Genomic DNA, 24,423 nt, shown 5'->3' with positions numbered 1-24,423 from the left:
CCCTTGTTATTCAAAATGTCAAAGAGGCAAAGCGATTTACGAAACTATATAAACATTAAAAGGACAAAATTTGAAGAAGCAGAAACAAAGACATCTGAAGATACAGTAGAACTTTGTGAGGAATCAAATTCTTCACAAAGTTCTATTGCAGAAGATTCAATCTGTGACTATAATGAAAATTCTTTATTAGGAGAAAAATCTAATCTTTCTCTTCCAGATTGTTGGTGTGAAAAACTAATACATTTTTTAGAACAGTATAAATGGCTTGATATAAAGGAAGGAAAATTGGGATGCAAAGATTGTTTCAAAGTTAGAAATTTAGTCGAGAACATAATTTGTTCTCGTTCTAAATCACATAGTCTTGTACAGAATTTATTAAGGAAATCAGCCAATAATGCTATACCAAATTTAATAGAAAAAATAAATTCTAAACAGATTGAAATTACTGTGAAACTATTTAACACTGTGTATAGTTTAATAAAACGAAATAGACCCTTAGCTGATATTGAAGGGGCACTAGAATTGCAATTAAAAAACGGTGTTAACATAGGAAATTGTTTACATATGCAATATAGTGCTACAAATATTGCAGAGCATATTGCAAATGAAATTAGAATAAAAATATATAAAAATGTGATCAACGAGAATTTTAAAATTTGCATTATAATTGATGAAGCATCCACAATTTCGAAAAGAAGTACTTTAGTAATGTATTTACAATGTAGTGTACCATCCATCTCCAATCCAGTTAAGTTGTTTGTTACATTGAAAGAACCGATATCTACAACTGCAGAAAATATTTTAATGTCCAACATTGAATCCATTTGGTTTTGATTATGAATATTTACAAGCAAATTTAATAGCTTTTTGTTCTGACAGTGCCAATACAGTGCTAGGGAGGAAGTCTGGAGTGGCTACCAAATTAATGGAAAAATTTCAAAAAATAATTATTTAAATCACAGGCTTCAGCTATCACTTGACGATTCAATTACTGATATAAAACAAACAAATCATTTTAAAATATTTTTATATAAAATTTATTCAATTTATCACCAATAAAATAAAAATCAAATAGAACTTGCAGCTATAGCAAAAGAACTCGATATAGAGATTATTAAAATTGGGCGAATTCTCGGGCCGTGATGGGCCACATTAGTTTGCGATCTGCTAAAGCAGTATGGCGAGCATATTCTGCTTTGTATCAGCATTTTGCTCAGTCTGCAGTTTATATCAGTATAGCAAAAAGATTAACAAATATAAACTTTTTTAAAGATCTGGCTCTAATGATAGATATTCTCGAAGAATTCTCTTTACTTTCAGTTGGCCTTCAATCCCGAAAAACAAATTTAACCAAAGCTCATATGTTAATAAAGTGTACAATATGTGCTTTTGAACTTCTTAAAAACAATCACGGAAAGCATGAGCAACAAATTAATGAGTTAATGGAATCTGACAGATATAAAGATATTCCATTTTATAATGACACAAAAATAATGTCACTTCCCAAAGAAAAATTGCTTGACAAAATTATTTATTTTATAATTTTGCGACTTTTACTCAGCGAAGCTAATAAAGATATCTTAGAACTTTTCGATTTACTAGATGAATCCACATGACTATGAAAAATTAACTTCACCCTGGATGGAAGGTGAAAGAAAATTAGATCAATTAATTGAAGTTTTGAAATACCAGATAAATAAAAATGATTTTCTAGATTTTGTGGATGACAACATAAAGGGAAAAACTGAAGCAGTTCCTCTCTCTCTCTCTGTGTTCACTGGGCATCTACAGATGCCGTATGGTCACTTCGATGCTCGGTGATGTGCCACACCAGGCCTCGCCATGGAGTCCTGTTGTTTGCCCTTCTGGCAGCCTCAAATCTCTGAAGATCAGTCACTCCACACATGCTTTTCCATCCATCTCATTGATGGTCTACCCCTGCCTCTTTTACCAGGAACTTTACCTTCTATTACTGTTCTGAGAAGTCCTCCTTCCATCCTTTCAATGTGTCCAAAATATTTTAACTTTCTTCTGTCAATATCCTTAAGGAGCCTTAAAGTTCTACTAATCTTTTTTAACACCCATTCGTTTGTACGCCTTTCACTATATGATCTCCTCAACAGCCTTCTGTAACACCACATCTCAAAAGCAGATATCCGTTTCTTATCTGACTTCTTTAGGTTCCAAGTCTCGCGTCCATAAGTCACTGTTGGAAAAACAACTGCATCTAAAATCCTCAACTTTGTTCCCATGGAGATAGATCCATCCTTCCAGATTTTAGACAGGTCTCTAACTGTTGTTTTAGCCATTCCCAACCTTTTTCTGACATCTTCTGAACAGCAATTTTTCACATTAATAATGGATCCCAGGTACTCAAACTTGCTGACTTCCTCAATTCTTTCTCCATTAAGATACATTTGTTTCTCAAGAGCTTCTCTGTTTGTTTTTCCTTTGAGAACCATGATCTTTGTCTTGCTAGAATTGAGTTGAAGTCCTCTGTTATTACTGATCTTGTTAACTTTGTCAAGAATTAGTCCTAGTTCTTCCATGTCATTACAAAGGAGTACCGTATCATTCAATAATACACGTACCTATGATTACTGATCAATCTACCTCCTATCATAATTCCTGTCCTGAGCTCATCCAATGCTTCACGCATGATGTCCTCTGCATATACACTAAACAAGTGAGGAGAAAGTAAACATCCTTGTCTAACTCCTTTTCCAACTTGAAGCCAGTCAGTCAATCCAACACCTGTTCTTACTGTGGCTTCTTGCTCCTTATACAAGTTGGCTATCAACCTGATAGTGTGTTGAGGTAAACCCGTTCTTTTCATTACTTCCCACAGTTTCACATGCTCAACACAGTCAAAAGCTTTAAAGTAGTCTAAGAAACACATTACCAGAGGGAGTCTGAATTCTTTATATTTTTCTATGATCTGTCTAAGGCAAAGGATCTGATCTCTGGTGCCCCTACCTTTCCTAAAACCTGCTTGTTCCTCGGGCATTTCTGCCTCAACTTTGGCCACAATCCTATTTAGCATGATCTTTAATAAAATTTTGCTTGCATGAGATATCAAACTAATAGTTCTATAATTCTTGCATGCCTTCATATCACCTTTCTTGTGTAGTGGTATGAAAACTGACTTCTTCCAGTCTCTAGGCCATGATCCTGTCTCCCATATCCTTGTAATCAATCTATGAAACACTCTCATCCCTCCATCCCCTGTGGCCTTAATTAACTCTGCTGGGATTTCATCTGCACCTGGGGCCTTATTGCTGTTGAGCTGCTTAACTGCTCTTTCAACTTCATGCCTAAGTGGAGGAGGTTCCAAATCAAAATTTTCTTGGTGGGAGGACTCCACATTTTCTTTATCCACTCTGCTGTACAGTTCCTCACAGTATTCTTTCCATCTGTTTTTGATTTCCAACTCTTCTGTTAATAATGATCCATTCCTGTCTTTGATGACATTCAATTTAGGCTTGAACTTGTGCTTTAAGTCATGAACTAAATAAAACATCCTTTTATAATTATGCCTTCTCATCTGGAACTCTATTTCTTCACATTTATTAGTATAGAACTTTTCCTTATCCTGCTTGATGGCTCTTCTGATTTCTCTATGTAATCTCTTGTATTCTTCCGTCCCTGTGTCTCTTTGTTTTTCCAACCGCCTTCTTTTGATTAGTTCCCATGTTGAATCTGATATCCATGGGTCTCTTGGTTTTCTTATTGGGCTGAGATACGTCTTCGCTGTATCCTGTATTATCATCTTGACTCCTTCCCAAAGCATTTCTGGTGAGATTTCCTCATTGGTCTCCAAAAAATCATCCAGCCGAGTTGATGTTTCTTCTGTGAATCCACTAGGAATTACTTTAACATCCGATCTAGTGGAATGTGCCTGACCTGGAAGTTTTCGAAGTCTTAGTCTTACTTTGGCTCTTACCAGCTGATGGTCTGTACCACAATCTGCTCCAGGACAAGTATGCACATTAGAGATGCTTGTCTTCCACCGCTGGAGAGCCAGGATGTAATCAATTGATCTATCAATGTTGGATGTCCAAGTATAGGCCCGTCGTGGATGTTTCTGGAAGCAGGTATTAGTAATAACTAATCTGTTAGCATGGGCAAATTCCAACAGTCTTTCACCATGGGTGTTACGTTCACCCAGACCAAACATGCCACACTGCGGCCTGACTCTCATACTCTTTCCCACTTTTGCATTTAAGTCTCCTATGATGTACAGTATGTCTCTCCTTGTTAGACAGTCCAAAACAGTTTGTAAGTTTTCATAGAATTCTTCACTCTCTTCTTCAGGCCTATCCGTGTGGGGTGCATAAACTACCACAATTGATACATTGATAGGCTGAGCCTTAAGTCTAATGGAGAGTATCCTATCATTAATGGGGTTATAACCAAGAAGGCTTCTTGCCTGAGTTGTCTTCAGTATCACAGCTACCCCATGATGTTTTGAGTCACCACCTGAGTAAATAACTAGCTTACCATCCTGTCTTTTTTATTCTTGTTGAGAGGCTTATACGCTGGTTATACATGATAACTAATAATTAAGGAATTGACAGCGTACACTAGAAATATAAATTAAATAAACTTTAATGTATACTTTCCGATATTTCGGCAAACGTCACGTTGCCATCTTCTTGGGAACTTAATACAAAGACGTGCACACAAGTACTACATAACAGCAAATGAGAACCGAAGCTAGGAAGCTAACGTTTTCCTAAAGTCCTGATGGTGTCCCCTGTCGGGCTATATTGGTACATCTTAGCTTTGGGCTGAAGTTCTTCAGATAAATGTTTCCCAAATTTGGGGCAGTCTCATGCATCCAAATTTGTTGAGGTTTGGCCTAATATATTTGTTGTCCTGCCTGTTTGGCCAAAATAGGACATTGCAGGACAAAGTAGGAAATTGTCCTACTTTGGCTAAGCAGGCAGGACAGCAAATATCAGAATCTCAGAACACAGGGATTACATCCAATTTCACCAATACAGCCACTCTGGGCTTGCAGACCACGCTCTGGATACTTGCCACAGAATAATATGGAAGATAGCCACAGTAATACACCGCAGCAAGTTCAAATATGAAAGAATATTCATGGAATCATCACCAGAGTTAAAGATCGGTACTATCAATGTAAGAAGCCTGAATGGCAAAGAAATGGAGCTAGCTGAGGAATTAGATAAGTACCAGATTGACATAATAGGGGTGACTGAAACAAAAAAGACCAAAACTGGTGAGATCTTTCTGAGCAATAAATACAAAATGTTATATTCAGGTAATGACAATCCAGGAAAAGAAGGAGTAGCCATAGTATTCAACACAAAATACGAGGCTAATCTTCTTGAATGGCAGTCAGTCTCAATAATAGTCCGCGCGGTTAGCCTAGTGGCTTTGCGCTTCGCAACCATATGCCTGGGGAAGGAGTGTCCTAGGTTCAATTCCCGTCGGAGACGTGAGGAGCTGAAGGATCTTACTCAGCCATAGCCAAGTTAGTTTTTTCCAGGGTTTTTTCCGCCAGTTTATCTGGAGTTTTTCATCCCACAAGCAGGCAAACCGGCCCCGTTTACACACACGGATACAGCCAAGAATACCTTGAGGCATAGGGGTGACCATTCTATCCTCGTATTTCGGTTACAAAATCCAAGCATGCTTGGAAGGTTGTGGGCCTTAAAGGCCTGTTAAAGCCATTGGGATAGATGGGATAGAACTGGACAATGAGACTTATTTGTGCCTATGGTGGTCCCACAGAAGGCTCTACTAAGGTAGAAGTGGAGGAATTTTTTGAGGCTTTAGAAAAAGCAACTGACACAATGAAAAAGGAAAAGTTGGTCCTTGTTGGGGATCTAAATAGCAGAGTAGGAAATGATTGTGAGACATACAAAAATATTTTGGGGAAATTTGGAGAGAAGAGCAAAGCAAATAATAATGGCAAATATCTGTTGGATTTCTGCTCATACTAACACCATGTTCCAACATAAAAATGTGCACAAATTCACATGGAGAGAAGAGGCAAGGAATAAGAAAAGTCTCATTGATTTGAAACTGGAAGTGATCACTATTTAGTATTGAGCAGGATAAAATTGAATTTCATATTGAAAAGAATAACATGTAAGAAAATTTTAAAGCGAATAAAAGTTGATCAGCTCTCAGATGTGAACTGTAGACTAAATTACAGAAAGATTATTGAAAAAAAAAATGAAAGAGTTTGAGAACAGGAATCAAACCTTGAAGATTCAGTGGCAAACTCTGAAGAAAACATTGACTGATTCTGCCAGAGAGGCATGTGGTGAGGTTGTCTGCAAGGATAAAAAAATCAGAACTCCCTGGTGGACACAGGAAGTTAAAGAGGCAGTGAAGGAAAAGAAGCATATCAAAAGTTCCTGGCAAATAAGTCAGCTTTTGCTCTTAGAGAATACAGAGACAAATGTAAGAAAGCGAAACACTGTGTAAAACTAGCTAAACAGAAGTCATGGGAGGACTTTGGCAAGAATATAGAAAATAAATATCAAGAAGGTGGCAAAATATTCTGGAGGTTGTTGAAGAAGCTTAGGAATGGAGGAAAGAGTGCTGTAAAAGGAGTTAGAGATAATAAAAGTGACATGAAAACAGGGGAAAAAGGTATCCTTGAAGTATGGGAGTAATTACTTTGAAAAACTGCTAAATGAAACAAGCAGTGATGATAGCACAGTGGTAAAAAACACTGACCAGGCATGCAGTCAGGAATACATATCCATACTTGAGGTAGAAAAAGCCGTCAAAGGCTTGAAATGTGGAAAGGCAGCAGGAGTAGATGATATTCGACCAGAAATGCTGAAGTATGGTGGTATAAAAGTCTTACAGTGGCTGCACTGCATAGTTCAGAAAGCCTGGACAGAGGGACGAATTCCTGATGATTGGAGTACGGCTCTCATAGTGCCCATATATAAAAAGGGAAATAAAGCTGAATGTGAGAATTACAGAGGTATTTCCCTACTGAGTGTACCTGGCAAGATCTATGCAAGTATACTTGAGAAACGGTTGAGAAGAATTGTGGAAGAAAAGCTGGGTGAAGAACAAGCTGGATTCAGGCCGAATAGAGGCTGTCAGGATCAGATCTTCACTTTACGACAAATTTTGGAGAAATCATGGAAATATAACAAAGATCTGTATTTGAGTTTTGTCGATTTGGAAAAGGCATATGACAAGGTGCCAAGATAGAAGCTATTCAATATGCTGCAGTTATGTGGTGTCAATGGGGCATTATATCAAGCAATACTTAGTCTTTATTTGAGTTGTAAGTCAGCAGTTAGAATTGAAGGAAGTACAGGAAGATGGTTTAATGTTAAATCTGGTGTGAGACAAGGATGTACATTATCCCCTCTGTTATTCATTATCTATATGGATCACATTATGAAGGAAAGTGGTATTAAACATGATATCAAAATTGGAGATGTGAATGTCAGCTCTTTGCTTTATGCGAATGATGTTATACTTCTAAATAAATCCGCTACAAGTCTGCAAGATTCTCTGACTAAATTTCATAACTGTTGTAATAGATATGGTATGAAGGTCAGTAATAAAAAGACAACGACAATGAAAATAGGCAGAATCATTGAAAATGTCAACTGTGTTGTGAATGGAGAACCTGTGGAACAAGTAAAACATTTCAGCTACTTAGGCACGATTTTTAGTGAAGATGGTAAATTAAATATAGAAATAGACAACAGAATCAGCAAAGGTGGTATGGTGGGAAGGCAATTGAATAAATTCATATGGAATAAGAGAGAAATTAGTCAGAACACTAAATTAGCTGTATACAAGACAGTGTTCAAACTGGTTTTAACTTATGGATCTGAGAGTTGGGTCAGAAGTAAAACACTTGACCAAAGACTAGAGGCTGCAGATATGAGAGTCCTGAGAAAGATTAGAGGCATGAACAGATGTCATCAATGGCAATATAATATATTAAAAATGAGGATATTAGGAAAGAACTTGGCATTGTCAGCATCCAGGAATACGTTAGCAAAACTAATCTCAGGTGGTATGGTCACTTAAATAGAATGGGAGAGGAAAGATTAGCAAAACAAGTGTTCTTTGCCAAGTTGGCAGGAAAACGACCCAGAGGAAGACCAAGATATAGGTGGATTGATACGGTACAAAGTGCCTTAGACGATAGAAATATAAGATCTGATAATGTTGGAGTCTTGACAAGTAACAGACTGATTTGGAGGAAAATTGTAGATAGGAAGTTAGTAATGATGTAATTTTTTCATGTAGTACTATCATATCCTGTACATCCCTTGAGGGTACATGGCAGGAATTTGATGATGTTGATTCATGGAATCAGCCTCAGCCCTTAGGAACATGCCAAACCTCAACAAATTTGGATGCATGAGACTGCCCCAAATTTGGGAAACATTTATCAGAAGAACTTCAGCCCAAAGGCCAAGAACTACCAATATAGCCCGCCAGGGGGCACTATCAGGACTTTAGGAAAACGTTAGCTTCCTAGCTTTGGTTCTCATTTGCTGTTATGTAGTACTTGTGTGCACGTGTCTTTGTATTAAGTTCCCAAGAAGATGGCAACGTGACGTTTGCCGAAATATCGGAAAGTATATATTAAAGTTTATTTAATTTATATTTCTAGTGTACGCTGTCAATTCCTTAATTATTAGTTATCATCCTGTCTTTTGAAGTGACCTTCTCCATTCCATCTGGTCTCTGTAATTCCCAAGATGTTAATTTTATACCTATCCATCTCTTTACACACAATCTCAAGAGTACCCATCTGTAAACCCCTGACATTCCATGTACCTATGTAAAATTCCTTTCTAAGATTAATCTTATACATTCTGTGTTGCTCATTCACAGTATCACTGACTTTTGATGGAGACTGTAATATACTTCTCGAACAGGGCCCTCTGCCTAAGCCCTGAACGCGGCTCTGATTGTTCTGCACGACAGCCGATGCAGCATGAGATTCGTTATTAGGCACAATCATAGTAGCATTTTGGAGTGAAGTCACTGCAAGAAGAAAGTGGTAGGGTTGCAGAGGCCCTTTCCACATAAGATGAAATAGCAAAATAGGAAAGATTCACCCCTAGCCCTCGAATACTCTAATAGCATTGGGGGGAAGGTAGCAAGAAGAAAAGAAAAAAAAAGTGGAGGGACCAGTCTACAGATAATATAACAGATGTATATTACATGAAGTAAGGCATGGTCCAGCATCAGGTATCTCGGGTTTGCCATGCCCATACTCACTAAAGTGAGCCCTTGAGGAAAAGCAGTTCCTACAACAATTAAAACAGCTAGAAAAATAATTAACACTATAGCAGTCAGTAATGCAGAAGCTGAAAGAGGTTTTAGTTTAATGAACTTGATATGTTCAAAACTTAGAAACAGTTTAACGATTGAACATATTTCTGATTTCATTATGATTAATTTACTGGGCAAAGAATTAAAAGAATGGGGCACTACACCTTTTGTAAATTTGTGGATAAATAAAACTCATAGATTGGCCACAGATACAAGTGTACGAGAGAAAAAGGAGAAAAATTTTAGTGAAAATCAAATTTCTGTTTGGAAATTATTATAAAAATTTTGGAAAAATATTTTTCTATAAAAATAAATATTGAATTATTGTTTAGTTTTGTTATTATCACAATTTGTTTCATGAAAGGATTTGAAAGCATTCACTATCTATCCTGCCACAGACTGATGTGAAATATAACATCATCCACATAAACCAATAAGCTGACATTAACATCTCCAATTTTGATATCAGATTCCTCCTACCAGCCGAGGTGGATGAAATAGCAAGACACCCCAGAATTTTTGTTACTTCGAATTTTCTTCACTGTACTAGGATATTTGATCGTTTTTTTTGCCGCACAATTTATTTCTTGTGTCTCTCTCTCTCCAAAAATAGAAGTTTCTGGCAAAATAAATAATCAATCCTGAAATGACCACAGATCAGCCTTTGCAATGAATATATTTTAGTAATAGTGAATTTCCTTCACTTCACTGACAATATAGATTTTTTTCACGAATTTTCAAATGTTTGTACGTTTAAAATATTTTGTCAAATATTTATATTTTTAAATAACATTTAGTGGAATAAACATGATATTTTGCTTTCTTTCTTTACAAAATACCTTTATATGGATCGTCACATTTCAATTTTAGGAACGATTTTTTTTTTTTTTTTTTTTATGAACAACAAATGAATAATATAAACTGCATTACTCGGTTTCCGATTGTCTTTTTTAGTATCAAAAATTTATATACAATGGTATTTTATCAGAGACACTTCGCCATCTTCTTTTGCTTAAAATTGCAACAGTTTTTTTTTTTTTTTTTTGTAGGATGCACATTACTATAATATCCAGTGCTTAACCACTGTAGATATGTTGAAAATATAATAGGAAGGATATCCTTTATAGAATGATTCAAAATGTATGCTCATTTTTAAGATATTTTACTGCAACTCCCCTTCCCCCCCCCTCCTCTCCTGGAACTCAGTTACATAACTACTTTAAATTTCTACTGGTTTGAAAGCTTTCAGACAGTATTCAAATTTCATATTTCAGTTTACCGTTTTGACAAAAGAAATAAAGCAATAATATTGTTGTATATTCGAAGCTTCTAATTCTGTACTCTTTCTTTGCATCTGAAATCAGCTGTTCAGTGGTCTTCTGAAATTATTCAAAGATTTCGAAATACTATGCTATATTTTCAGTATGTAAAACTGTATACCATACAAAATGCTGCTGGTTGCTATTTCTGAAATACGTCTTAGAAATGCTGGACAATAATCCTCTTAGCTGGAGGAAAAGCTAAAAGTCTTAGATTACTCTTTTGAGAAACACAGGAGAGAAAGATTCCCAGAAGTCGCACTAAATTGCCTCAAGCAAGAATGTCTTGTTTCATTTTCAGACATCCTAACAGAAAAAAATTGACAATTCTTTTAGAGGCTGATGCAGTATTTATGCCAAAAATGATTTCTTTGTTTATAGTGATCAGTTTGACTTCTATTATGAAAAATTCTAAATTATTTGATACAATCTTGATAAAAAGGATTTGAATTTTTTAAGAGAAAAGGCACATATCTGTTACATAATCATTTATTTTTTGAGTTGAGGGGAGGTTAGAATAGGTCTAACCCCCCCCCCCCCCCCAGTCACATAAAGCGAACCGGTTGTTAAAAATTTACCAACACACCACTGGACATAGGAGTTTTGAGTTGCTGTTGATATTTTCTTAACTGGCACCTCACTGTAAGAGAATTTGAAGACCGGTGTATTGATGGCTAACTTTCTTTTTGGCATGCCTATATTTCTGACATTTAAAGCATCTCAGTGGATTAGGGATGTACAGCCTAACATGTTGAGATACCGTGCTTTTAGAGATGCTGGAGGTTTAGGTGTATCGAAAGTAAGGATGATACTCCTGATTGGAATCATGTTGCCATTCATGCATATCAGAATGCATCTTATATCTCTCACTCCTATTCTGATATCACTCTTGTAGAAGAGTTAGGTGTTTTATGAGATTATGTTATGTTCCACTTGGTGATGTTGCTCTCAATGGTTTTTACCAGCAATACAGAGTATTGCTGATATGTTTCCTGAAGGATGTCACTTTCTAGGAAAGTAACATCAAAGATATCACTAGAAAGTCAATTTTTATGTTGTGCTCACTCACTCACACAAAGTTTTTGTTAACCTATAGTACATTCCTTGGGGGAGACCACACTCCTACCAGGCGCATCCCTCCCCCCCGGATGGCGGATGGGGGAAACCCAAATGGGTTGTCTGCATAAAGAATAAAGAGCCGTGGACCAAAGGATGTAGCAGAGGCATGGCCAGCTGGCTACATTATTGTGCCAGTAACTTTCATGAGCAGGAGAAAGTCTACAAACCGAGATAGTGCTACTGCGTACGGGACAACTGATGTGCCTAGTCGAAGACCACATAGAGTAGGTGAGAAATCTGCAATGTGGTCAGCCAAGGATGTGAAACATGTAGCCACCCTCAACATAAGATCACTATACTGACCTGGAAAATTGCAATTAGTCCAGGAAAATTTAAAGACTGAAATGGAGTATTTTAGGTTTATCAGAGACACATTGGTGCGGAGATGGATTCATGGATTTACCATGAATCCATCTGTACTTTTCAGGAAGAAAAGATAACATACACAGTTCTCTGTGTATGTTATATTGCATTATTAATTGAAAAGAAACTTACACACTCAGTAATTGAAATAAACCCAGTGTCTCCTAGAATAATCACAGCGAAACTTCAAGCAAAAGAAAAAGGTCAAACAATTAAAATAATCCAAATATATGCACCAGACAGTAACCATTCAGAGGAAGAAATAGAAAATTTCTATGAAGAACTACAACAGGAAATAGATAATCCCAAAAATAGAGAACTCATGATAGTGATGGGAGATTTTAATGCTAAAATAGGACAGTTCACAGCAGACAAAAAAGATGTGATGGGGAAATTTGGATACGTAGAGCTTAACGACAGAGGAGAACAATTACTCCACTTCTGTAAAGCAAACAATCTAATGATTACAAACACATTGTTCTATCAACACCCTAATAATAAATATACATGGACATCCCCAGATGGTAATATAAAGAACTGCATAAACTATATCATCATAAACAAACAATGGAAAAGATCAGTAAATAATGTACGAACATTAAGAAGTTTTGATTTTGACACTGACCACGAAATATTAACTGCCAAAGTGAAGATAAAATTCAACAGGAAAAACAATATCAGAAAAGAAGAAAACATCAACCTATCAAAACTAAAAGATAGCTCAAGCAGAAGTCGATTTTTAGAATAGATGTGCTTGAAATTAAAACCCCCCATCTTCCAGAACAGCAGAAAATATTGGGAAGAAGGAAAAGAAACAGTGTTATCAATCACAAAAGACACCCTAGGTTCCAAACCCAAAATAAACAAGCAGTGGATAACCCAAGAAATCATAGCTACCATAGAAGAGAAAAGAGAGGCCAAGATACTTGTAAACCAACAAAACAATGAAGAGAATAAAGAAAAATACAGAACAATAAAAAATAAAGTTGACAACCTATGTAAAAAAAAAAAAGCCAAAGAAAAATGGTTAGAAGAAAAAGCTAAGAAATGCCAAGATGCATACCAACAAAACAATCTAAAAGTCTTCCATGATACTGTAAGAGAAATTACAAAGGAATTCTCAGCAAAAGCAGTAACAATGATAAACAACAAGATGACTGAAACCGGGAATATTGAATATATAAGAAAAATCTGGTCAAACCATTTTAAGACTATCTTCCACCAAGGAAACAAAACTACAATGCCAGCAATAGAAGAAAATAATGATCACCCAAAAATTTTACAAGAAGTTAGATATGCAATAAAACAGATGAAAAACAATAAAGCACCAGGCATTGATACTATCCCTACTGAACTGTGGTCATATGGAGGCAGCATATCAATAGAATATTTAACAACCCTATTCAATAAAATATTACAAACAGAAGAGTTTCCAAATGACTGGAGAACTGGAAAGATCATCCCAATATACAAGAAAGGAGACAAAAGAGACTGCAGAAATTACAGACCAATCAATTTACTCCCTTACACCTATAAAATATTCATAAGAATTATACAAAATAGATTAAAAAACACCTATGAAGAAATGATAGGCATAGAACAAGCTGGTTTCCGAGGAAACTATTCAACAATAGACCAAATTTTCACATTGCACCAACTAGCAGAGCTCAGCTGGGAAGACCATAAAGAACTATATTGTTGTTTTGTGGACTTTAAACAAGCTTTCGATAACATCAACAGAGAAATCCTTCTTAAAATTCTTAAAATATTACTCTAAGACAAATGCAATAATTAAAAAGGACACACTCACAACAGAACCGATAGAGATCCAAAAGGAGTAATGCAAGGATGCCCGTTATCCCCATGCCTATTCAACATATATCTAGAAGAAGTTGTAAAGAAGGCAATAGACAATGAGCCTGGAATCAACATAAATAATATCAAATATGCAGATGATCTCGTTCTTCTTGCAAGAACCCCAAATGAATTACAAAAGTTGATCAACAAGCTAAACGAAACATGTAAAACATATGACATGACAATAAATATACAAAAGACAAACGTGATGAAAATAGGGAGGAACGGAACTACCATCTCAGCCACCCTAAACGGAGAACAAATAGAACAAGTAGATAACTTCATATACCTTGGATCAAAACTAACAGAAACAATAGATGAACTCAAAACAATTAAACACAGAATAGTGATAGGATGGACTATCATGGGAAAATTACAGAAAATCTGGAAAACAAACAAGATATCTAAGCAAGCCAAAATCAAATTATATGAAGCAATAATTATACCAACAGTCATCTATGGAGCAGAAGCATGGACAGTTAAAAAAAGAGAGAAAAAACTGCTGTCATTTGAAATGAAATGCTTAAGAAAAATAAATAGAACAAGTTGGATAGAAAAGAAAACAAACATCACAGTCAGACAAGAACTATTGTATAAAAAGACAATAATAGAAAAAATTAGAAAACAACAACTGAGATGGTTTGGACAACTGTACGCAACTCACCTGGCTGAAATTAATAAAGAACATCTCGGGATGCAGAACATATAAGGAACTTTTTCGAACAGCAAGGAATAGAGAAGACTGGAAGAGCCTGCTCAAGAGAAGACTCAACCCATCTTAGACGGAAGAGAAGAAGAATAGTACATTCATACTGTGGGTAGACTAAGGTTTTTTTATTTTATTTTTATCTATTTTTTACACAGTCCAGAAACCCTGCTCTGGAGATCAAATATTGAACTTTTTCAAGCCACTTCAGACCTCTAATAAGCAGGGGAGTTGGTCTTACACATGGTAATGAAGTTCATCTCCCACCTAAAAGATGACATTTGTTTCTTACTGCTGTTATCAAATGATGTATCTACACTATCCGTACTTGGTTGAGATCCTGCAAATTTTGTGGATGAAGGAGTCATACTCAAGAAATTTTTTGTTTGCAGCAGAGCTCCCCACCTACCATGGAGCCACCTAGGGAAAATCGGTAAACAGTAAATGCTCTTGGAAGTAGAATGTCAGGGTTATTGTTGGATGCTATTACCCTATCTCCTACTTAGTCTCCCACCAGAATCCTGGACCAGGGGGGGGGGGGTAGACCCAAGCAAGCCCACTAGCTGGTTAATCATGGTGATTCCATCCAGGAATGCCCATCTTGCCAAAGTAGTGCAAGATGGGCATTCCTGGATGATTCTCACCCTTTTCCCCCTTTTCAGATGTCTAGGAGTTACACTGCATAGCAAATATGGCAACAGGGCATTTGATCCTAATGATAGTGATCTGGAGGATAGGACAGTAACAGACTCAGGAAAAGTAAAATGAAGAATGTAGGAAGGCAAGGAAAGAAAAATTGGAAGAACAGTTCATCACTGGGAGGTCTCCTCTACCACAAATAATGCCCACCAGGAGGGGTGGGAGATAGTGTGGCCAGTTTATAAGTAGAGGAACTAGTATTGATTATAGGTTTCAAGGCTGTGCTCTTTTGTGCATTTTTGGCAGTCCATAAATCTTGAGCAGGGGCATTGGATTATACAGTTTAAGTATTTGAACAGTTTCAGATATTTTTCAGTCATACCCAGTGCAGTCAAGGACTACTGGTGCACTCTTCATTCATTCATTTGTCTTCAAGGCCCACCTTTCCTAATTGGATTGTGAGGGCAGCAGCTGCAAGAGGAACTCCCATCACGATCCTCCACCACGAAGCTCAGATGTTCTGGTGGGACTCCCAAATGTGTCCACCCAAGGTTTTGGATATAATCTATCCAGCGAGTCCTTGGCCTCCCACCCTCTGGCTTGGCAAAGAGGGCCTGCTCGGGGAGCCTCTCTTATGGCATTCTGACCACGTGCCCGTACCAATGTAACTGTGATCTCTTAACACGGAGAAACAGTGGTTGAGTATTGAGGGTTCCCCGAATTGCAGAGCTTCTGACTCTGTCGAGTCTTGTCAGCCCTGCAAACCCCCCCCCCTTTGAAGGAACCTCATTTCAGCCGCTTGGATTCTTTCTACATTCTTTCTGTCATTACCCACCTCTCATGACCATAGGTGAGGATGGTGACATAAACTGTATATTGAAGACAGCCAGCTTTGCCTTCTGGCTTAACTCCCGCTTCAATACTACCGAACGGCTAGGCTCCCGCAATATTGTGCTTGCTGAGTCAATTCGAGTATCTAGCTCTACGTCCCACTTTCCATCACTCATGAATATGGACCCAAAATATTTAAACTTCTCCACCTGCCTCAGTGGGACTCCACTCACATGTAGAGTGCACTGGGATGGCTGTCTTGAGACCACAAATGTTTCAGTTTTGGCCATTCCGGTGATGGTCTTCATTCCGGCTTCTGCACAAATAGCTACAAACCTATTCAGGGTCTGCTGGAGGTCATCTGTGGAAGAGCTGAGCAGAACTAGGTCATCTGCAAAAAACAGACGTCTAATGCTACATCTTCCATAAATCAGTTCATAAATGTTATGAAAAGGAGGGGTGACAGAACACACCCTTGGCAGAGGCCAATGGAGACTGTGAAAGGTTCAGACTTTGTGCTGTTTATCCTGATGCAAAACTCCAGGCATTCATACAGGGACTTGATGGCAGCTAACAGTTGGCCATACACTCCATACTCCTGTACTTCTTGCCAAAGCTTATCCCGAAGAACCTGTCATATGCCTTCTCGAAGTCCACAAAACGTGTGTAGACATTTTTAGCATACACCCAGGATTTCTCAAAGACTTGCCTTAAAGTGAAGATTTGGTCAGTTGTGCTTCTACCAGGACGAAAGCAACATTGTCCTGGAACTTTGACTCAACTATGATCCTCCACCTTCTTTCCAAGCACCTAGCATATACTTTCCCAGGCAAACTGAGCAGAGAGAAAGAGAGAGATGCCACGATAGTTGCTGCAATCTGTCTGATCTCTGGTATTATTATGCCTGTCTGCCATTGCTTTGGTGCTCGCCCAGATATCCAAGCAGCCTGCACACTTGAGTCAGCCAGAGAACACCATCTTGATTTAAGGCTTTTAGCATTTCGGGTCAAATTTCATCATTACCACAACCTTGCCCGATTTTAGTGATTTTATTGCTAAATGGATCTCTTCTGCTGTGAGACTAGTCATCACCCCGATCTGCATCTCTTGGATGTCCACAACTGCTGAGCCATCTGGGTTAAGAAGGCTCTCAAAGTATTCCCTCCATCTGTGGAGGATATCCTTCTCGGTTGTCAAAAGTGCACCATCAGAGGCCTTAATTGCCCTTGCTGTGCACAATTTCCTCCCTTGAAGGCGGCGGATGGTCTGCCAGATTACTTTGTTTGCATTTGCATAGGATGAGTCTAATCTTTCTCCAAAGGATTCCCAAGCATTCTGCTTTGCTGTCTTTACTGCCTCAGCAGCAGCTTTTCGCACCTCAGTGTACTGGAAATGCATCTCAGGTGACCTGACCCTAAGCCATGTTAGGTAGGCCTCCTTTTTTGCCCGGACAGCTTTTTGGACGTCTTGGTTCCACCAGGGTGTCTTTTTTCTCACTGCCCGTCGCCATGCCAAGCTGCTTTCTGCCACAGCATGAGAGTGCAGAGGCAGTGACAGCTGTTCCGAACAGTTGCCACTCCTCCTCAACTTCTGCAGTATGCTTGGGAATCTCTTTGAACCTGGAGGAAATGTCATCTACAAAATTCTTCCTCACAGCCTCATTTTCCAGTGCCTCCCATTTCATGCGGTATAGCTGCTTAGGCTTACCAGCGTTGATGGTAGCATCTGGTCTCTGAAGCCATAGTGTGCAGTCAACAAGGTGGTGGTCAGTTGACAGTTCTGCCCTCTCCTCACACGAACATCCAGCACTGAGGAAAATAGGTCTGCTGAGACTATAAAGAAGTCAATCAAAGGCCTTTGTCCAAGTGTATCCCTGTACCAGGTATACTTATGGACTTCTCGGTGCTGGAAGAAAGTATTCATTATGGACAAGCTGTTATACAGCAAAAGTCCAGTTATTGGCAGCAAGGCTATAGATATCTTGTTCATTTTTTGCCATGATTTACAAACAGAGTATTTTCTCTGATGGTATTGCATAGTGTCCAAGGCTGTGAGGGCCCTGGTGGTATCTTTATTAAGCTGATGCAATGATAGACTGGCTTCAATTTGTTCTAAATATGGCTGTCTCACACCTTACCCAAAATTTGGAAGACAATCATCTTGAGACCTTCAGCAAAACAAGCAAGATCCATCACTTCACCTATACATAGATGGCACTAGTTAGAACTCGAAGATCCTGCCTTTTTGCTTGCTTTCTTATAGTATATATATTCCTTTATGATCATGAAGATAAAGTTCATTTGTTAATTCTTATCCCTAGATGTGTGTGTATGTGACTTAAAGGCATTAGTGATAATCATTTCTGCATCTGTGCCATAATTGAAGTTGAATGTAGTACTGTGGACAGTTTTAATTGAATATGTTTAGGAATAATGCTTTTGCTTAAGATATTTTATTATGATCCGAAATTTATTTACTGTTCAACATTGCTAATATTTTATGCTTGAAACAAATGTCAATTTCTGAATTTTTTTTTTTTTTTTTTTTTTTTAGCTTTCTTCAGAAAATCAGACGATGCATTTTTATACAAAAGGGCGTATCATTTTCTGTATCATTTTTGTCGGGATTTTTCTTGCGGTTATCTATCTTTATGGCATAAAGGAAGAAACGAACAAAAATGTTGAGTCTAAAGAAGAAATTCAGGAAATGCTATCTAAGCTAAAGACATTATATCCACAACAGTCACATATAACTTGGAAAAAGATTAAATTAGCAGTTAAAAAGATTATAAATAAGGATAATAAAAACAGTGAAACTGATCCAGCACTATTGTTATTGGTAGCTACAAAAGATGCTGAAGAGGATACTGTTTGCCTTTCCAAAAGTTTAGCCGACTATGTTTCCAAGTTGTGCGGTTTAAATGGATATGATAACTTAAATGGTAAAGACATCTCTGAGGATCATTTAATTGCTAAGAAAGATATAGATGTTATATTCAAGAAAAATTGCAAAGAGACATGTAAAGTGGTTCTTTTTAATCATGTTGACAAGATTCCACCTTCATCAGCTGCAATATTACATGGATACTGTGATCATGAAAGCTCTCCATGTAAAAATACTGTTCTCATCATGACCGCTTCTACTAGTAAGGAATTTCATAACGATGATAAACTGTTTGATTTAGTGGCTAATGAACATTTATCAGAGGTATGGAGTGATATTGGAAATGATAAACTACCTGCTCTAATAGCAAGAGTTACTGTTAGTGTTGGACTTATCAAATCTGAGACTGCTCAATCAAATTGTTAGATCTATTTTTAATTATCCAGAAGTTTGACATGTTCATATGTAAATAATGCCAGTTTATTATAATAAATTATATAAAAATCCACACCAAAAATAATAAAGAAAGCTTGATTTTTTTTTAAGATTTTGTTATTTTTATTATTATAATTTGGCTATCTCCTACCAGAGCTGTACTTCACCTTTAACTGTTGTCCTCCCCAGTTTTGCATTATTAACAAAAGATATTCTCCCCATTCAAATAATTTCCAGTATCATTAATTCACACATTAAATTACAGTGGCCCCAAGTACACGATCCTGGTACACTGCTGAACACCTGCATTTTCCTGGATTTTATTCTGCATATGCTACTCTTTGATATCCATCCCCTTTGTTCTTGTTTACATAATAAATTTCTCTGTGATATATCCTATCAAATACCTTTGCATATTCCAGTCATTTCCTTCATCCAGGTGAACTGTTGTTTTATTATCAAAAATGAATAAATTACATGTTATTTAACAAAGCTGTGCTATTTATCCATTGATTCTCAACATTCTTCAGATATAATTTGTCATCATTAGTAGCACTCCCATCCTTGCTTTTTCTGCCGTCATGAAATCATTATGATCTTCCATTTCTCTTCCTGTCATCCTCCATGGAGTTGAATGACTCATTGCAAGAGGTCCTCCATCACATGCACACACAACTCTCATACCGTGACTTGAATGCTTACCATCTCCACATGCACCATACTTTCAGACAATGCATTTCGACCACCTAAAACTTCGCGCAAAGAACCTACTCCTCAACCCCATGCTCACACTGTCCTCATACAGCTTCCAGGATGACCTCCTGTTTTACCCTGTGTGTACTCATTCTATGAAAAATCTGATCCAATAAAAACCCTTTACCAACTTATATGTCTTAATCATACCTCCCATCCCTTTCTTTTATCCACTACTCTGCAATTTGCATTCCCTCAATCTCTTCATTCCCAACATTTTAGAGACCAGAAACCACCTTAATTATCTATGAACCTTTCCAACATTGCATTATCCTTTTGAAAACCCACTGACAAAATCTGTGCACAGTAATCTGTATGTGGTCTGATCAAAGCTTTATACAATGGAATCATAACGTCCATACTCCTACATGTCAGTTTTCTCTGCATCATTGCCATAATGCACTGTGCTGTCCTCACAATTTTAGTAGAATGTCCACAAAAGGCCAACATCCTCAGATAACTCATCACCTCTTCTAAGATATTCCAACCAGTCTTGTCCTCTGCATTCCATCTGTGCTTCACAAGCTTAAAACCTTTACATTTTGCTATGTTGAATTTGTTCATTAATGAACTCCATTAATTGCCCATTTAGAAAGTCTACTTTCAAGGCTACATCTATTCTACTCTACAAAGTTCTTTCCAACTTTGGATCATCTACAAACAACTGAATATCTCCATTCAAACCTTCTCCAGTATCATTAACATACAGATGAAAAAGCAATGGGACACTAGTGATGTGCCTTTGAGGCACATCACTATCCAATACACAACTTGCTGTTAACTATCAGATAGCCAGTCTCCAATCCAGTGCACTAATCTAGTATCCAACTTCCATCTGTTCCTAATTAACTATCAGCCAGCTTGTCATGTTCAATTTATCAGAGGCATTAGCAGAATCCAAACATACCACTGTGCATGCATATCCTTTGTCCAATGCATCTAAAATGCATCTTGTATTACCTTGTTATAGTAAGTAGATTGCTAAAGCATGATCGTCCTTTAGCAAACCCAAGTTGAGACTGGCTATCCGATAGTTATCAGCAAGTTGTGTATTGGACACTAGTGATGTGCCTCAAAGGCACATCACTAGTGTCCAATACACCATTGCTTTTTCATCTGTATGTTAATGATACTGGAGAAGGTTTGAATGGAGATATTCAGTTGTTTGTAGATGATCAAAGAGATCTCAACCCAATTCTGAATCCTGGCCCTTTCTAACGCCTTAGTTAATCCAACTAATTTGGGGCAAATAAACTCAGTCAGTGCAACTTTTTCATCTCCCTTATTTATGATACTTCTGGTATTCATAAATAAGCATAGTAATTCATTTATTTTCTGCATCTTTCATTTCGTCTATAACCAGTCCTACCCATGCCACCTCTCATCTTTGACTGTTCAACACCTGCCCTTGTCCACTCACTTTCATAACCTTTTACCCCATATATCTTCCCAGATTCTACTACTCCCAGGCCATCCCATTCCCATACATACATAATTGCATTCATTACTGCTTCCAGAATCCACTTTTCTTTTACTGTCTTCCTGAACCACCCCCTCCTCATTTCCCTTACTACTTTGCATTCCTATTCTTATATTTCACTATTCTCCTCTTTGTTCACAATCACTTCAATCTGATCTACTCTCCTGTTTGTTCACATCACCTCTGACTTCATCCAATCCTTTGTTCACATTACTCATTATCTCCCCCTCCTTCTAGCAACAGTTTCTCCAGTTGATTCACATCATATCTATTCAGATGCAATCTGTCTCTTTTATACAGTTCCATTTCCTTCTCAAATGCATTTATTTGAGAAGGAAATGGACATCGACACATCAACAAACTGCATCTTTCTCCTCACACAGCTCTGTTAGCATACCATGCATGATTTTTGCTCACTGTCTCAAGTAGTTGGTGTGTTGCCCAGGTATGGGCAACTACTCTTCCTACCAGTGTGTTGTCTTTCACTCTTAATTTCCTGATATCCAGCCTCATGTTTTTTTCTATGTCTGCCCCAAATCCTTTATTTCTACCTTCACCAACTCCCTCACAAGAAATGCACAACATCTGTTCAAGAAAACAGATGTTGTGCATCCTCTCATCCACCACACACATTTAATAATAGAATCTCCATATATTACAGGTAGGTATTCAAAAATCCAGCAACCTCTGGACCTGAAGGGTGCCGGATTTCGGATGGTTATATATGCTGTATATTTTTAACAGAAAATGACTACCTGTACAGTCCTTTAAAGAAAGAAAATTAAACACTAAATGAAAAGCTTATGAAATTTTAATGTTCACCAACTAAATATAATGGTTCTACAGAATTTTAGTTCAACTGAATAAAATAGTTCCTCAGAATTTTAATTAATAAAATGTTGATGGTGGTGACAGCACATCTGGTTGACTTGAAGTTAATGGCAGTGGATTATCAAGTGTGGACACTACTGCTACTTCCTAGCTATAGCTATTTTCTGGAATATATCGTGCAGTGTCTGCTGCTTCATATATTTGGGTCTTTCTCTAATAAGTTTATCTTGGAGCAAGTAAACATTCATGATTTCTTGTTCACTTACAAAACTTTGTTGCTATAGTCCAGCCAGCAGTTCAGTTGTCAACGTAATTAACCTGTCAATAGAGATTCTTTCTCTCACATCTTCCTCATTTTCGTCACTGCTTTCATCTTCATTACTACCTGTAGAGGCATTTCTCTCCAGACTTTTAACCATATCTACAATTTCAGAATCAGTGTAATGATGAACTGTAGGCACATTATCCTACAGTTCATCATCCTATAATGACGGAGGGAAAAAGTTCCGAACTTTTTCCCTCCATCATTGACTTCCTTACAAACATTTGCTTTTTTGATACACTGTCAGAAAAGAATTTTAACAGTTTTTTTTTCTGTTTTTTAATATCATACACTGTTGAAGAGCCAATGTCGTATGTTTCACAAATGGTTTGCACAGACATGTCGCTATCAAGTTTTTTTAGCACTTCCACTCTCTCTGCGATCGACAACGCACAATGTTTACGTTTTACGCCACCTCTTTTCTTTTCTGAATCCATAATGGAGCTATGCAACAGCAAATAGATAAAATGAGAAGGAATAAGCAGGTTATTGCAATGCTTATCGACTACAGCACCATCAAAACATAAACAGAAAACAATGGCGTGCCAACACGGTAAATTCGAAAATGTGTGCTCTGAAATCCATGCCGGAGATCTGAAGGAACCGGATTTTTGAATGCCCACCTGTATTTATTATTAGTAGTAGTAGTATTATACAGGCACCTCCAAGGAGTCCAAAGACTCATTGCAGGAGACCCAATCTATCCACACAATCTGTTATATCTTTCCTTGAACCCATTAACAGAAAATGCATTTACAACTGACTGGCAGTCCTCTCCACTCATTCCCAACTCTCCAAGCAAAAAATCTAGTCTTCACACCCCTTTATTCAACTTCCTTGTTCTGGTCCCTCTAGCTAACTGCTGAAACATTTCCCTTGCATCTATCCTATAAAACCCTTTAAGCAACTTAAATGTTTCTATCATATTCCCTCTTTTTCTCCTATCAAACAGCTTCAGCAATTCATGCATCTTCAATCTATCCTTATAGGGAACATTCCACAGGCCACTCGCCTCTGAATCCTGTCCACCACTTCTCCATCCCAAAGAAACCCAGGGGACTAGACTTGAGCACATTAATCCAGGTGTGGGCATAATAAGGCCTTTAAAGAGGAATAACTTCCTTATTTCTTCTTGTTAGTGTGTTCTTCAATAGCCAAGTAATCTTATGGGCTACCTTAGCAATGTGTCCTCTAAACTTTAACTCTTTGTCTATCACCACACCTAAATCTCTAGCTTCATCTATTTCCTGGAGTACAGTGCCATCAATGTGAGCACGGCGTGTAATCTATTTATCCCAAAGTGTGTAACTTTACATTTCTCAACATTAAACTGATATCCATTAACTTTTGCCCATACTGACAGCCTATTTAAATCGTACTCTCCACATTGCCTTGATTAACTATTACTCTAATTTTGCATCACCAGCAAACAACTGAATATTTCCTTTCAAGTTATTCCTATATCATTTAGACGACTGAATACGACTGGAGTGTGTTTAATGCTCTTTACAGTTATTCTCTGATGGATTGGAAGGTAAATTCTGTCTATTCTAGATGCATTGCCTGGAGCGAAGTG

At 37.5% G+C, this 24,423-nt stretch overlaps 1 protein-coding gene across 1 annotated transcript in view; it reads left to right on the top strand.

The window, feature by feature from the left end:
• TORIP (Torsin interacting protein) overlaps positions 1-19,560 on the top strand; it is a 56,262-nt gene extending 36,702 nt beyond the window's left edge. The window contains exon 3 of the mRNA XM_090396966.1: positions 18,697-19,560. Within this exon, the coding sequence (XP_090253092.1) occupies positions 18,697-19,452 (756 nt within the window). The 3' untranslated portion in view covers positions 19,453-19,560. The remainder of the gene's footprint in view (positions 1-18,696) is intronic.
• Positions 19,561-24,423: the final 4,863 nt, after the last annotated feature.

This window comes from Typopeltis vanoorti, chromosome 8, assembly GCF_054136105.1.
Source record: "Typopeltis vanoorti isolate ZY-2024b chromosome 8, IOZ_Tvanoo_1.0, whole genome shotgun sequence".
NCBI classification, from domain to species: domain Eukaryota; kingdom Metazoa; phylum Arthropoda; class Arachnida; order Uropygi; family Thelyphonidae; genus Typopeltis; species Typopeltis vanoorti.
This window is presented reverse-complemented; position numbering and strand designations above follow the sequence as displayed.